The sequence below is a fragment of the Malurus melanocephalus genome, unplaced genomic scaffold, assembly GCF_030028575.1.
Source record: "Malurus melanocephalus ecotype Western Australia unplaced genomic scaffold, MMel_1.1 scaffold_999, whole genome shotgun sequence".
NCBI classification, from domain to species: domain Eukaryota; kingdom Metazoa; phylum Chordata; class Aves; order Passeriformes; family Maluridae; genus Malurus; species Malurus melanocephalus.
The window spans coordinates 1-13,682 of NW_026624231.1; the positions used below are offsets into that span (position 1 = coordinate 1).

The window sequence follows — 13,682 nt, forward strand, 5'->3', positions numbered from 1 at the left end:
ATTGGCTTTGTGGTGGCACAAAATACAATTAACCCCCCAAATCGTGATTTTATCCTAATTAAAGATGTGGCGGGAATGATCCCTCTTGGTATTTTTCCCCCCCTGGAAAACAACTCCCTGATTTTCCCACCACCACCTATGGAGCATGAAATACACGACTTTCTTAAATTGAATGGCATTTTTAAATATAGATATCCTATTTTGTTATGATTTTATTCCAAGTCGGCTCGCCCTCAGTGCCTGTTTGCCAGGCTGAGTGGTGGAATTGCGGGTGGGAGCCGGGAACGTGCCGGCCGGCAGCGCGGTGATGGGGGCAGGAATTAAACACAAATTTGGTTTCATATCCAAGAAATGGATGCACTTAACTCCTGGCTTCCCGAATGGAGCCAGAGCTGTGTTCCTGCTGCTTTTCCAGCTCTGTAACCCCCCTCTTTGGATGGATTTGGGTTAGAAATGATGAATTTTTGTAAAGGTAATTAATCGCAGGGATGATTTGCTGAGTGCTGATGGGCAGCACTTCCATCCAGAGTCTGTTTTGCATGGAAAAAAACGGGGATTTTTATGGAAGCAGCTGGTGGTTGGAAGGTGGGGGACAAGCTTCCCTCCCCAACCCCATTTATATTGAATAGTTAATATTATTAATCCAGGATGGGCTGGTTTTTTGCACTTTCCATGTGTTTTATCCAGCTCATTCCATGCAAAAAACATCGTCCATGCTTGTCGCAGTTGAAAAACTCGCTGGGATCCTGTCGCTGTCCCTGGATGACCTTTAAGTAGGGAAGAGAAATAAATAAAACATCAAATTCAACCACTCCGATGCTGCTCCCCATTTTCCCCTGGTTCTCTCTCACAGCCAAAATCCCACCCGGTCACCACAGTGCCGGTGTCACCCCCAAATTCTCTGGCTTTAAATCCCCTCCTGTGGGTTTGGAGTAGACTTTTCCTGGCTTTTGGTGGGGTGTGAGCTTTTCCTGGGCTGGGAGGCAGCTGCAGTTGTGTGATCCATGTGCCCTTGGCTCCCAGGAATGTGGGAATGAGTGTGCAAGGGGCTGCACCCGCTCCCCACATCCCCTCTTCTATCCCTGGATGAGAACACTCCGGAGCAGCCTCTGGGCTGTTCCTTAAGTCCTCATGGATCACTTTTATGGGCTCTTTGTCATGTGGATTTCCCCAAAACTCCCTTCTGAGATCCCCCCCGCTTTAACTTATTAATTTGATTTTTAAGGAATTTATTATTTTTTCTTGCTCCATGGGACAGACAGCATCCCAAAATCCTCTGACAGAGTGAAAAAAGAGTTGGAATTCCCTCCTAAGACACCCTTTTTTGATATTGTTTTAAAGGAATTATTAATTTCCTTGTTTCATGAGGCAGCAGCATCCCAAAATCCTGCATGCTTGAGTAAAAAAATGGGATGTCTTCCTGGGACCCTTGTTTTTTTCATATTATTGCTAATTAACTTTTAAAGGAATTACTAATTCATTTGATCCATGAGACAAGCAGCATCCCAAAATGGCCCAAATCCTCCTGCACTTGAGTACAAAAGAAGTTGAAATTCCCTTCTGGAAAACTTTTTAGTATTATTTTGAAGGAATGATGAATTCCCTTTTTCCTTGAGACAGCAGCATCCCAAAATCTTCCATGCAGAGTGAAAAAGGTAGGAATTCCTTGCTGGACCACTCTTAATATCTTTATATTAATATTTTAATATTATTATTATTATTATTATTTTTGCTTTGAAAGGGATTATTCATCCTCTTGATCCAGGAGGTGGGATATATCCCAAAGTCCTTCCCGGCTGGAGGATTAAAAAAAAAAAGGGTTAAAAATAGAGTTGTAAAGTCCAAGGCAGCAGGTTTGGTGGGGGCACTGTCACCCCCCGGAATCCTCAGAGTGTCCTGGCTTCCGTGTTGGAGCTGGGGAGGAAGCAGGAAGCAGCTAAAAAGTAAACAAATACGAGGAATTTATTAAAATTCTGGCTTTCCTATAACTTTCCCGGCTTTCCTCTCCTATAGGGGAGTTATTAATGATAAAACCAGGAATCTGGGGTTTAGCTGGGCTTAAATAAGCTTATTTTATGGAAGTAAGAGGGAATTTGTCCCAAAATCCTGATAAAGCTGCTTTTTTTTTTTCCTACAAGGAGTTAAAATATCTTCCCACAGCCACACATGGGGTTTGGCAAGAGCTGCCTGGGCAAAGCTGCCCTTAAAAATCGACTTTTCCATTTATTTAATTATTTTCCCCCCCACCAGACTTGCCTTTAAAGGCAAAGTTCAAGCCGAAAGGCTGCCAGATTGGAGCTGGGCAGCGTGTTTGGAGCTAGGAAAGGAACGGGAGGAGCTGACTCACCCTAACCCTACTCGGGAACAGCCTCCAAAAATCAATTGTSCTGCCAGTTTTACCCTTTCGTCTCTTCAAACTGCTGGAATGTAATCAAAACACAAGGGTTTTTTTCTGGAATTTAATCCAAAAATCCCTTTTTTTTCATTTTTTTTTTAGTAGCCATGAAAATTTCCTTTTTTCCTAATGTTAAAATAGAAAAGTGAATTTTAAATTTTGTTTTTTTTATTTTTGTTGGTTTTTTTTTTTTTTTTTTTTGGGTAGTGTCTGGTGTAGGAGCACCAAGGTGTTGTTACCTCTTACCTTCCTGGAGCAAAGTTCACGGGGCTGCTGCATCCCCATCCCTGAAGGGATGACTCACCCGTGATCGCCCTACCTAGGGCAGTGCCTTGGAGCTCCTGGCTTGCCCTTTAGCAGGAAAAGGCAAAATCAGGACCCAAACAAATCAGGGTGATCCTTGAAAAGCAAAGGAAAGTCACCCCACCCCCCAAACCTCTCAATTCCCCCCAAACCTACCCAAATCCCCAATTTTTTAATAAGGTTTCTCCAAGCAACAGATAGTTTCAGCATTCCCATCTTAGGTTTTTGTAGGATGGATAAGGTTGCAGTTAGAATTTTGGGGGTTTTGGGGGTTTTTCCATGATTTTTTTTTGGGATGCCACCAACTTCTCAGCCTTTTTGTGCCCTCCCAAACACAGCATTTTCTCCTCAGAGTGGATTTATTCCGAAGCACCAACAAAATCCAAGTGCCAAAACCTCCCTGATTAGTTGTGTTGGGGCCAAGCCTAATTAATGAGCTTCATTAATGGGACTGGCTTCATTCCCTCTGCTTTTTCCCTGGGAACTTTCACACGGAGAGAGGTGGTGGCTGGAGCGGCAAGGTCAGGGAGCAGCATTAATTCCATGATTTATTAAAAAGAAGAGGAAAATGGTGCTTAAATATAACAAAATATCCTTTTTGTAGGGTGAGTTGGAGTCACCCCTCCTCATTTAGGTGGGATCTGAGGCATTGATCCCTTGGGAAYATTAATCCAAGATGCTGTGGCAGCATCCTTGGGTTGACATGTTGGTATTCAGGGAGGACTCCCCCCCTCATATTAAGGGGCTTATAAATTTCACGTGGCTCATCCCAAAGCTGATTAAGTGGGAATGTCGGATCCTGGTTCTAGTGCCGGGAAAATCTCCTGCCTGGGATAATTGGGCCGCTAACGAAGGTGGCCCAAGCGCTGGCCTGCCCTGACCCCTCTCCTGAACAAGGCTCTGATTGTTGCCCCAGCTCAGGCGGGAGGAAGAGGAGGCCTGGGAAGGCTTTGCCAGCTAACCAGGATTTTGCTCAGCGACTCTTAATTAGACTCTGATGGAGAACCTTTGTTAGCRGCGGCTTCCCGGAGCATCCTCCATGCCGTGCCCGGGGAGCAGCCTGGCGGTCACCTGGAGGCTCTGAAGGGACCATGGAGCCCAGACAGCATCTCCTGCCCACTCCAGGCTCTTGGAATCCCGCAAACTGTGGTTTTTTTTAACTTCCTAAATGACATTTTTGTAATTATTTTTACCCCTTAGTACCAAAAAAGTGAGTTTTCTCTTTTGTCCTGAATGTTTATACTCACCATCTTCCCAGCATCCTGTGTGGTGCCCTGGGATCACTCCAGTAGAGGACACAGGGCAGGGGGATCCCAGATTTAACCCCTGTGCTCTGTTTTCCTGCAGATGACGGCTCGCCTGATGCTGGCTGTGGGAGGAGCGGTGCTGGGCTCCCTCCAGTTCGGATACAACACCGGTGTCATTAATGCTCCACAGAAGGTGAGCACTCACACAACCCTCTGGARGGAAATTCCAGCCCCTCTGTTGCAAAATTCCACCCCCCTCCCACCCTGTGTCTGAAAACAAACTGGCCTCTGCTGCCAGCCTGGCTAAAATAGTACATCCCTCTAGGCAGCTTAGGGCTGTAATGGGATTTGAGAGGGAGTTATTTAGCTCCGGCCTTCTCGTGAGAATTTGTTTCCTCCTTGCTTGGCGTTTTTGTTGGGAAAAATCCCAGCAGTGCCTACAGGATGCTCTCTGGGTGTGGCCAGTGGAACTTTTAACCTCGGCTCTTAGTGAAGGTCTGGGAGTTAATTAAAATTTTAGTTATCCTGAGTGGCTGCTCCGACAGGGAGCTCTATCCTGGAGTTGCATCCCAGCACAACATCCTGGGAGGAGAGAGGGTTGGCTGGGAAGTGCTGTAAGGAGGTGGAGTGCAGGAGGTGTTGGCTCATCCCCTAATGCAGTGCCAGGACCCTCCAGCTGTTGCTAGATACCTGTGGTCCATGAAAAACATTACTTTTCTCAAATTTGGTGGTTGAGGTGTTAAAGGCTTAAAAAATAAGCTCAGAATTCCCATGTGGCCCTTGTGGTGTTCCCTGGGCACAGCTCCTGTGCTGGGATAAGGTCKGGAGGGACAGCCTGGGCTCTGGCAGGAGCAGAGCTGTCCCCGAGTGTCACCATCCCAAAGAATTCAACTCACCAGGGCAGGATCCAGCTGCCAAAGTTTAATCCCATCCCAGTGAGTGACTTTGGAATGTTGCCTCAAGTACTGAGAAAACTCCTCGTGAGAGAGAAGACCCCATGGAAAAACTGCCCAGGCCACATCAGTGTGGGAAGAGGAAAAAAGCTGRCAATTTGTCCAAGGTGTTGCATTACATAGTATTGAATCCCAGGATTCCACGTGGCTGGAGGCTGCAGCTCCCACCTAGAACCTGCAGGGTGCTGCTGAAGGCATCAATCTCCTGAAACATCCTGATGCTTCCTTGCGTTCACATGGACTGATCTGATGTTTGGGATGTCCATTCTTGGATGGCATCCTGCTTGGGAGATGGGTGATAGAGCAGAGTTTGAGCTGTTGAAGCTGGGAAATCCCTGGAACTGCACTGCAGAGCTSTTCCCTGGCATCTGCCCTCATTTTGCCAAGCTCTGGCACTGTGGGAAGCAGGAACATTGTGATCACCACCTTGGTCGAAGCCACATCCCAGGAGGAGCCTTGTTTCCCTCGACTGAAGGATTTCTCTCCATCCTCTCCCAGGTGGCTGCTTGGAGTGACTTGRGCAGGGATCAGCTGGGAGCTTCCCATGGAACTGAGCTCCAATGCCCACAGCCCACACCAAAGCCAGACTCTCCTSATGGGTGCTACCACAGTTCTCCTCATGATTTTGGGGATGAATCCCTTGGGCTCAGGCCAGGAGGAGTCACCTGCTGTGGGACAGGTCACAAGTGTTGGGAAGACAGATTTGGGATGTTCTGTATGGGAGCATGAGGTGGGGTGGGATGAGGGTTGTCCTGTGCAGCAGGATGTGCTGGATGTGGGGATCATCCCAGCTTTAAGGCTGGGGACACATAAAGTGTGGGATTGGAATAGGGACACATTACAGTGCAGGAYTGGGCTGCATTGGACTTGGAATGGGGCTGCATTGGGATAAACTGGGGTGCAGGATTGGGATGCAGGATGGGGATGCATGGAGGTGTAGGACTGGGACAGGAATGCCTCAGGCKGCATTAGGGCACAGGATGGGGATGCACTGGGATAAACTGAAGAGTCAAGAKGAGGATGCACAGGGATGCAGATTTGGGATGGGGATGCATTGAAATGCATCAGGGCAMAGGAATGGGATGCACTAGGATTGGGATTCATGGAGCTGCAGGATGGGGATGCATCAGAATGCCTGATTGAGAGAAGGCAGGGAAAAGCCCCAGTTGTGGGGAAACCATCTCTTTTTTGCCCTTCTCCCTTTAAACTCATTTTTCATCTCCTCCTCTCCCAAAAAGTGTTGGTTTCTTCCAAGCCTTTCTTTTTTTCAGGAGGAAGGGAACAGGAGGGGGTCTTATTTTCAGAGAGAACTGCCTACTGAGAGCCTGAGCCAGCCCAGACTTCCCCAATAATCCAATCATTTTTTGGGGGGATATTGGGAAAAAGGGGAAAAGCATCCAAACCTCCAGGTGAAACAGGAGGGAACAAAATCACTTAAATATGGAAATTCTATTGGTTTRCATGCTTTGGAAAAGGAGCAACTTGGAAAAATAATGATACTATTGGRACTTGTACCCAGGCCAGTGTATATTTCTTGAGCTGTCTCTGCCAGGGCTCCYGTTTGGGTTTGGATTGATGGGAAAAGTGGGAAGTGAAGCACGATGGTGTAAACAATGAATAGGGAATGAAATCCTTCAGAGCAGCAAAATCTTGGAGCCACCTGACTCCCAGCAGAGCAGGGAATCTCTGGAATTTCTGTTCCCTCCAGCTGGGCTTGGTGTGGTGTTATGGGGACCATTGCTGTGGTGATATGGTGATGGGTGACCCTTAAATCATGGTATYATGAAGGATTTGGGTTGGAAGGGAMCTTTAGAGGGTCATTTAGGCCATACCCCAGCCATGGGCAGGGATAGGAACTTGGTGAAGCTGTGAGTGATGGGCTGGCTTTAAAAACACACTAAAAATATACAAAATGTATATAAATGTATATAAATGTATACATTTTGTATTAAGTGTGTACATTTTGTGTATAAAAATATACAAAATTTATATAAAACCACCTAAAATTCACAAACCAGGCTGTTCTTCAAGTTTCAAACCAAGACCTGTACTGGGTGTTGGCAGCACAGTCCTGCAGAACCATGGCAGAAATTGTGTGGTACCGAATTCTTGGGGGGAAAAACCCTGGAAATTCAACTTCAGGAGAATCCAAAGGAATGGGAATTGCATTGTACTCCTCGCCTTCTTCTGCAGGGCCAGCGCATCCATGGCTCCTGCCCTGCCCTGGGGAGCAGTGTGACCTCCCTGTGCCTGCCTGGCGAGTTTTGGCAGTGCCGTCTCTGCCTCTCTGGGCAGGGCGAGCCCAGAACCCGTCCGGCTGCATTTCCCCCACGCATCCCAGCAGGTTCCCTCCCTTGGGCTGGAGCTGAGCCCCAGCTGGCTGCTCYGGTGACGCATGGTGTTGTGAGCTGCAGTGGCCACGGTGACTCGTTTCTCTGGTGGCATGGCTGAAGCGGGGCTGGGTTTGACGCGCCTGTTGGTTTCTCTCGCTGTTTTCCAGGTGATTGAGGATTTCTATAACCGCACGTGGCTGTACCGATACGAGGAGCCCATCAGCCCCGCCACCCTTACCACGCTGTGGTCCCTCTCCGTCGCCATCTTCTCTGTTGGGGGCATGATTGGCTCCTTCTCTGTGGGGCTCTTTGTCAATCGCTTTGGAAGGTGAGCTCTGAGCCTGGTGGATCCCTTTGTGGGGAGGTGGGGCTGCCTCACCTGAGCCTGCTGCTCCAAGACTGCCAGTACCTGATGTTGGGGTTCTCCTGGTGTTCCTCACCTCTCCCCTCTATCCCTTTCCAGACGCAATTCCATGCTGATGTCCAACATACTTGCCTTYGTGTCAGCTGTCCTCATGGGCTTCTCCAAGATGGCTTTCTCCTTTGAGATGCTTATCCTTGGCCGCTTCATCATTGGCCTCTACTCTGGCCTCACCACGGGTTTTGTGCCCATGTATGTGGGCGAGGTGTCTCCCACTGCCCTGCGGGGAGCCCTGGGGACTTTCCATCAGCTCGGCATTGTCCTGGGCATCCTCATTGCACAGGTGAGCACCGGAGAATGTTTCGGGTAGGTTACCCCCTTTTTTGATCAGGGCCTGCAGGGATGAGGTGCTATGGATCTGCACAGCCTTTCAGGTGGAGCTGGGGTGGGAGGGGTGGAGCTTAAGATCAGCAGCAGAAGGGATGCTGTGGGATCTGAAGGTTTGGGATGGGCAGCATCAGGGTATTGACATCTGTTGGCCACCTGGAAGGAGCACAGGAGTCCCTTCAGTGGATTTTCCAGCCTGGAGCGCACCATGGCTGGCATGTGTCCAGCCAGGACTTTTCCAGCTGGGATGGGTGCCTCAATCCCTCTCTTCCTCCTCAGGTGTTTGGTTTGGACTTGATAATGGGAAACGACTCTCTCTGGCCGCTGTTGCTGGGCTTCATCTTCGTTCCTGCCCTGCTGCAGTGCATCATCCTGCCCTTTGCCCCTGAGAGTCCCCGGTTCCTGCTCATCAACCGCAACGAGGAGAACAAAGCCAAGAGTGGTGAGTGACCCCTACGCGGGGCCCATCTTGGCCCTCCTGAGGGTCCTCAACATCTCCTGACCCAACCTCTTCCTCTCAGTCCTCAAGAAGTTGCGGGGCACRACAGATGTGAGCAGTGACCTGCAGGAGATGAAGGAGGAGAGCCGGCAGATGATGAGGGAGAAGAAGGTCACCATCATGGAGCTGTTCCGCTCACCCATGTACCGCCAGCCCATCCTCATTGCCATCGTCCTCCAGCTCTCCCAGCAGCTCTCAGGGATCAATGCAGTGAGTTTGGGTGGGGTCTGAATGCCAGGGATGGGCTTGGTACACCCAGAGCTCCAGGATCTGACTTGTGGCACCTCACTGCCCTTTGTAGGTCTTCTACTACTCTACCAGCATCTTTGAGAAGTCGGGAGTGGAGCAGCCCGTCTATGCCACCATTGGCTCTGGAGTGGTGAATACAGCCTTCACAGTGGTCTCGGTGAGTTTTGGCCCCCCAGGTTTCTCCAGGGAAGGTGGGAGAAGGGACATATCCTGTAGGCTGGGGAGGTGCTGACAGACCATGTCCATCCCACAGCTGTTCGTGGTGGAGCGAGCTGGGCGCAGGACCCTGCACCTCATCGGGCTGGCGGGCATGGCTGGGTGTGCCATTCTCATGACCATCGCCCTCACACTGCTGGTGAGTGCTGGGGGAGCTTGGAGGAGGATGATTGGAGGGAATGAAGGACTTGTTCCTCCTTGAGGTGATGGCTGAGTACTCAGTCACCAYTGTCACATCTCTCCTGAGCTCTGAGAATTCCTGTTTCCAGCTCATGGCTCCTCTGCCAGCATCAGCTGGGGTGTCCAGGTGCCATGTTCCCTTCATGGCACCAACCTTCTTCCTTTCCTTTGGCTTAGGACCAAATGCCCTGGATGTCCTACCTCAGCATTGTGGCCATCTTTGGGTTTGTGGCCTTCTTCGAGATTGGCCCAGGCCCAATCCCATGGTTCATTGTGGCAGAGCTGTTCAGCCAAGGCCCCCGTCCTGCTGCTTTTGCTGTGGCCGGGCTCTCCAACTGGACCTCCAATTTCATCGTGGGAATGGGCTTCCAGTACATTGCGGTAAACACACCTGGAATACTGGGGGAGCGGCGGGGTGTGACTGGGGACACGGGAATTCCAGGGGATCCCAGGAATACAGAGGAGTCTCAGTCCCACTCTCTCACACTGTGTTGCTTCAGTCCCAGTTCTGGATCAGGGATAGAAACAGTGTCTGGCCAGATCCTCATGGTGGATCCCTGTGCTAGACTCCTATTGCTGGATCCTGCTGCCAAATCCAAGTACTGGGTCTGGTTGCTGGTTCCTGGTGCTGGATRTCATTGCCAGATTTTGGTGTGGGGTCCTGGTATCAGACCTTGGTGCCAAATCCTGCTGCTGGTTCCCAGTGTTGAATCCCAGGGCCACATCCTTAGCATCTAAAACCTGGGCTGAAGTGGTTTGGTTAAGATCCCTTGGGAAGAGGGACCTGAGGTCGGAGCAGGAATTGGACTCACTATTCCTTATGGAACTTGAGATGCTCCTTGAAAGGAGGACCCAGGTCTTGGATGGCCATAGCATGTGTGAGCAGSGTGGTACCAGCTGATCCATCAGCCATGGCCCATCATTCTGAGTCYGTAGATGGAATGTACCTGGGGAAGGGTCTGGGGCACCAGGAGCAGCTGAGGGAGCTRTGAGGGCTCAGCCTGGAGTAAAGAAGGCTCCCAGGGATCTTCTGGCTCTCYACAACTCCCTCACAGGAAGGTGAAGCCTGTGGGAGTCAGGTTCTGCTCCCAGGAAACAAGGAACAGGATGATAGGAAATGGCCCCAAGCTGTACCATGGGAGGTTTAGATTGGATATTGAGAAAATTYCTTMATGGAWGGTGTGGTCAGGGAGGTGGTGGAGTCACCAYCCCTGGAAATGTTCAAAAACATGYGGGTATAGCACTTGGGGACATAGATTAGGKGTGGACCTGGCAGTGCTGGGTTGGTGGTTGGACTCTATGATCTGGGTGGGCTTTTCCAACCTCAACARCTCKGTGATTTTGTGACCTCCAACCACATACTCACCTCCTCCTTTCCCGTCAATCCCAGCAACTCTGTGGCTCCTATGTCTTCATCATCTTCACGGTGCTGCTCGTGCTCTTCTTCATCTTCACCTACTTCAAGGTGCCCGAGACCAAGGGCCGGACCTTCGACGAGATTGCCTCAGGTTTCCGGCAGGGCGGGGGCGGCCAGAGCGACAAGACCCCGGATGAGTTCCACAGCCTGGGCGCCGATTCGCAGGTGTAACCGGGACCCCCGGCGCCACTGCCCCCTCAATCTGGGGGGACTTTTTAAAAACAGTTTATACAGACCCCAGGCAGGAGAGAGTGGGGGGGGTCCAGCTCCGACACCCCTTCTCCAGCCTCCCTCAGTGGTTTACTGGGGACAGACTGACCTATTTTATTTTATGGGKTTTTTTTTCTGCTAGGAACGATTTTTATTGTATTTTATTTTTTTAGCTGGTTTTGCGTCCAGGATTTCAAAGCCGATAGGTGTTTTAAAACCCAGCATGCAGCCCCCACCAGCAGGAGGGCAAGTCCCTGTTTTTTATTAATGATGCAATAGTTATTTAACGGAAAATCACGTAGACAAAGCTTTTAAAAAGCTGGAGGCGTATTTTTTTTAACATTCTAATCATAGAGAAAAAARTCACCTAAATTGACTAAATCTAATTTTTTAAAAAATACCCAACACCAAGAAAATGAGTCATTTTTTAAAGTCTCCTTGATTTCAAGCCCTGCGGTGGGTTCGTGGACGGGGACCTCCCGCCCGGGGCAGCGCGGAGGACGGAGCCGTCCGGATGGATCGGTTGGAAAGGTCAATCCCCTGTTGTGMAGGCTCCTCTCCTTTTGCCTGAATTCCAGCTGGGAGGGGAAAATGGGAGAGGGGGGATSTGTTCTTACTGAATTTTGGGATTAATCTCGGCAATATTTGCCCGACAGTGAAGCACCAGCGGCAGCCGCACATGACAACATCCCCCTCCATCACCACCCCCATCCCGGGACTCACCAAAATCCAGCACCGCATGGATACAGCCGTTTCCTGCTCTGTGTATAGACTGGAAGATATTTATATTATATATATTTTTGTTCAATGGTTGTTAATAGTAGGCATTTAAGTTATAGCGTTTCTGATTTGACAAGCCAAGTACTGTAAATATTCTTGGAGTATATTCACACTGTATAATGTATACAAAAGGTACAGAAAAAGGTTATAGTTTCTATAGCAACTAAGATAAAAAGCTTGTACATGGTTAGGTTGACTTTTGTATAGTTCTGCACTGTAGTTGTATCTATTGCACTGAATTTCAGGCTGTAGTATATTAAACAAAAAAATACACATGAGAAATACTGTCCTTTTCAACAAAGCTGAAAACAGAAAAAAAAAAARMRYWTYTCTGAGTGCAGCTGGTGTGGGAGCTCCTGGCACATTCCCAAAGCCAGAGGGAGGGTTGTTGGGGTTTTTTTTGTTTTGGGTTTTTTGTTGTTTTGTTTTGTTTTGTTCTGGTTGTGTTTGTGGAGGTTTTTTTTTTGGGGGGGGGGGGGCATTTCTTTGATACTTTTTTTTTTAATTTATTTGTCAAGTTTGGAAGTGATGACATTTGACCCCACATGAAAGAAAATAAGGGGCGGGGGGAAATAAAATAAATCTCTTTAAGAATGCCTGTGCTCAGCTGGTTGTGGCATGGCCCCACCAGAGCTGTGGGGGTGTGTGTGTGGTTTTTTTTTAACAAATCCCTGCAGTGAAGTGCCAAGGGGAAGGTGTGTGGTGTGAACAATAAAGGAGAATGTGAGCAGCCACCCAGCCCCTGTGTCCTGTGCATTTATTTCTGGGAGACTGACTTTTTCCCTGCCCTGCCAGCGGGGGGTCGGGGAGTGCGTGTCCCTGCAAMGCTTTTCCACCATGAGGCAAAGCTTTTCCACCACGGGAACACCTCACCTGGTTGCAAAATATTTGCTCATGACCATGTTTTAATTGCCTGGAGGAGCCTGGGCTAGGATCACAGGGGACCTGGCTGGAGCTGTCCTGCTTTGTGGATCCCAAACCTGCTCCCCTGGCCCAGGACAGAGCCTTGGTCATGCCACGAGCACCTGAGCAAGGGAAAGGAGGGATAGAGGGAGGAGGTTACTGCTGCTCTGTGGATTTGGTTTTTTCCTCTTGAGCTGAGAAGGTGCCAAGAGTTGCAAGCCTGAACACTTTCAGGCAAAGAAATGCTGATCTTGGTCACTTCAGGCTATTTTCTATTTATTGAAGCAGTTCTTTGCCCTGCAGGGCACACACTGGGCACGGCTGATGTCGGAAATTGCTCTTTTAAYGTCTTTTACAGCTCCCCAGAATGTTCTTTCTGTACCCAGGGCTCCTCTCCCCACTGTGCTATTTCATTCCTGGCTCCAGGAGATGCTCAGTCCTGCACAACCTTCATGAACAGGCTGGGTTTATCTTGTTGAACACGCAGAGCAGCCACATGGCCCTGCAGGCTCAGCCTGGGAGCACACAAAGGATTACAGCCATGACCGAGCTCCAAATCCCTGGTGACCCAAATCCTCCATGTCCTGGGGCACTGTGCCAGYGAGCACAGCCCCCCAGTATTTCCCACCCCACGGAGCTTGTTTTGGCCCCTTCTGGCATCCCCTATCCCATGGAGGTGGTTGTTCCAACTCCTTCCACCACTCCCACCTCGCAGACATGGTCATTCCAGCCCCTGCCAGCATCCTCCACCCCATAGAGGTGCTTATTCCACACCTGATAAGGTGGAGAGATCCACCAACATCTCCCACAGGAGTGTTGGGAGGTCTCCCAGCCCTTCCCCAGGCCTATGCCATGCACCCTGAGCAGCTTTATTCCACCTCGTGGAATGGAACAGAGCTGAACCCGTGGTTTTCCCTTCTCCAGCAGCAGCAACCCCTGCTAATTGCTCAGGCCCCAGCTTGACGAAGCATTTACAAAGCACAGTTGACTCCAGCCCAACTTGGTGAGGCAATTAAACACCCTCATAAATCCTCCTGAAGTAAATGAGCCTTAATCAGAGCTCAGGGCTCAGCCCAGCACAGGCTGAGATTCCCTTTTCCCCTTTTCCAGCCGTGAAGGATCACGAGCTCTGGCAGCTGCACTGCCCTTACCACACTCCCTGTGGCCTCTGGAGCCTTTCCATGGCTTGCCCTGCTCTGGTGTCCCTGCCCCTCCCCAGCAGTGTCCCCTCTGTCCTAAGGGGTTTTGC

The 13,682-nt window shown here is 49.8% G+C and overlaps 1 protein-coding gene across 2 annotated transcripts; it reads left to right on the top strand.

The window, feature by feature from the left end:
* The first annotated feature begins 4,026 nt into the window (after positions 1–4,026).
* SLC2A1 (solute carrier family 2 member 1) lies at positions 4,027–11,853 on the top strand. 2 transcript variants are annotated; one of them, XM_057386576.1, is made up of 10 exons: positions 4,027–4,138; positions 7,399–7,559; positions 7,695–7,935; positions 8,259–8,421; positions 8,501–8,688; positions 8,780–8,884; positions 8,981–9,082; positions 9,301–9,504; positions 10,514–10,705; positions 11,407–11,853. In XM_057386576.1, the coding sequence occupies exons 1-10, from the start codon at positions 4,046–4,048 to the stop codon at positions 11,407–11,409; spliced, it is 1,452 nt and encodes a 483-aa protein (XP_057242559.1). In that variant the 5' UTR covers positions 4,027–4,045; the 3' UTR covers positions 11,410–11,853. The 2 variants fall into 2 exon arrangements, with proteins under 2 accessions (XP_057242559.1, XP_057242558.1); XM_057386575.1 differs by having other exon boundaries at positions 10,514–11,853.
* The last annotated feature ends 1,829 nt before the right edge of the window (positions 11,854–13,682 follow it).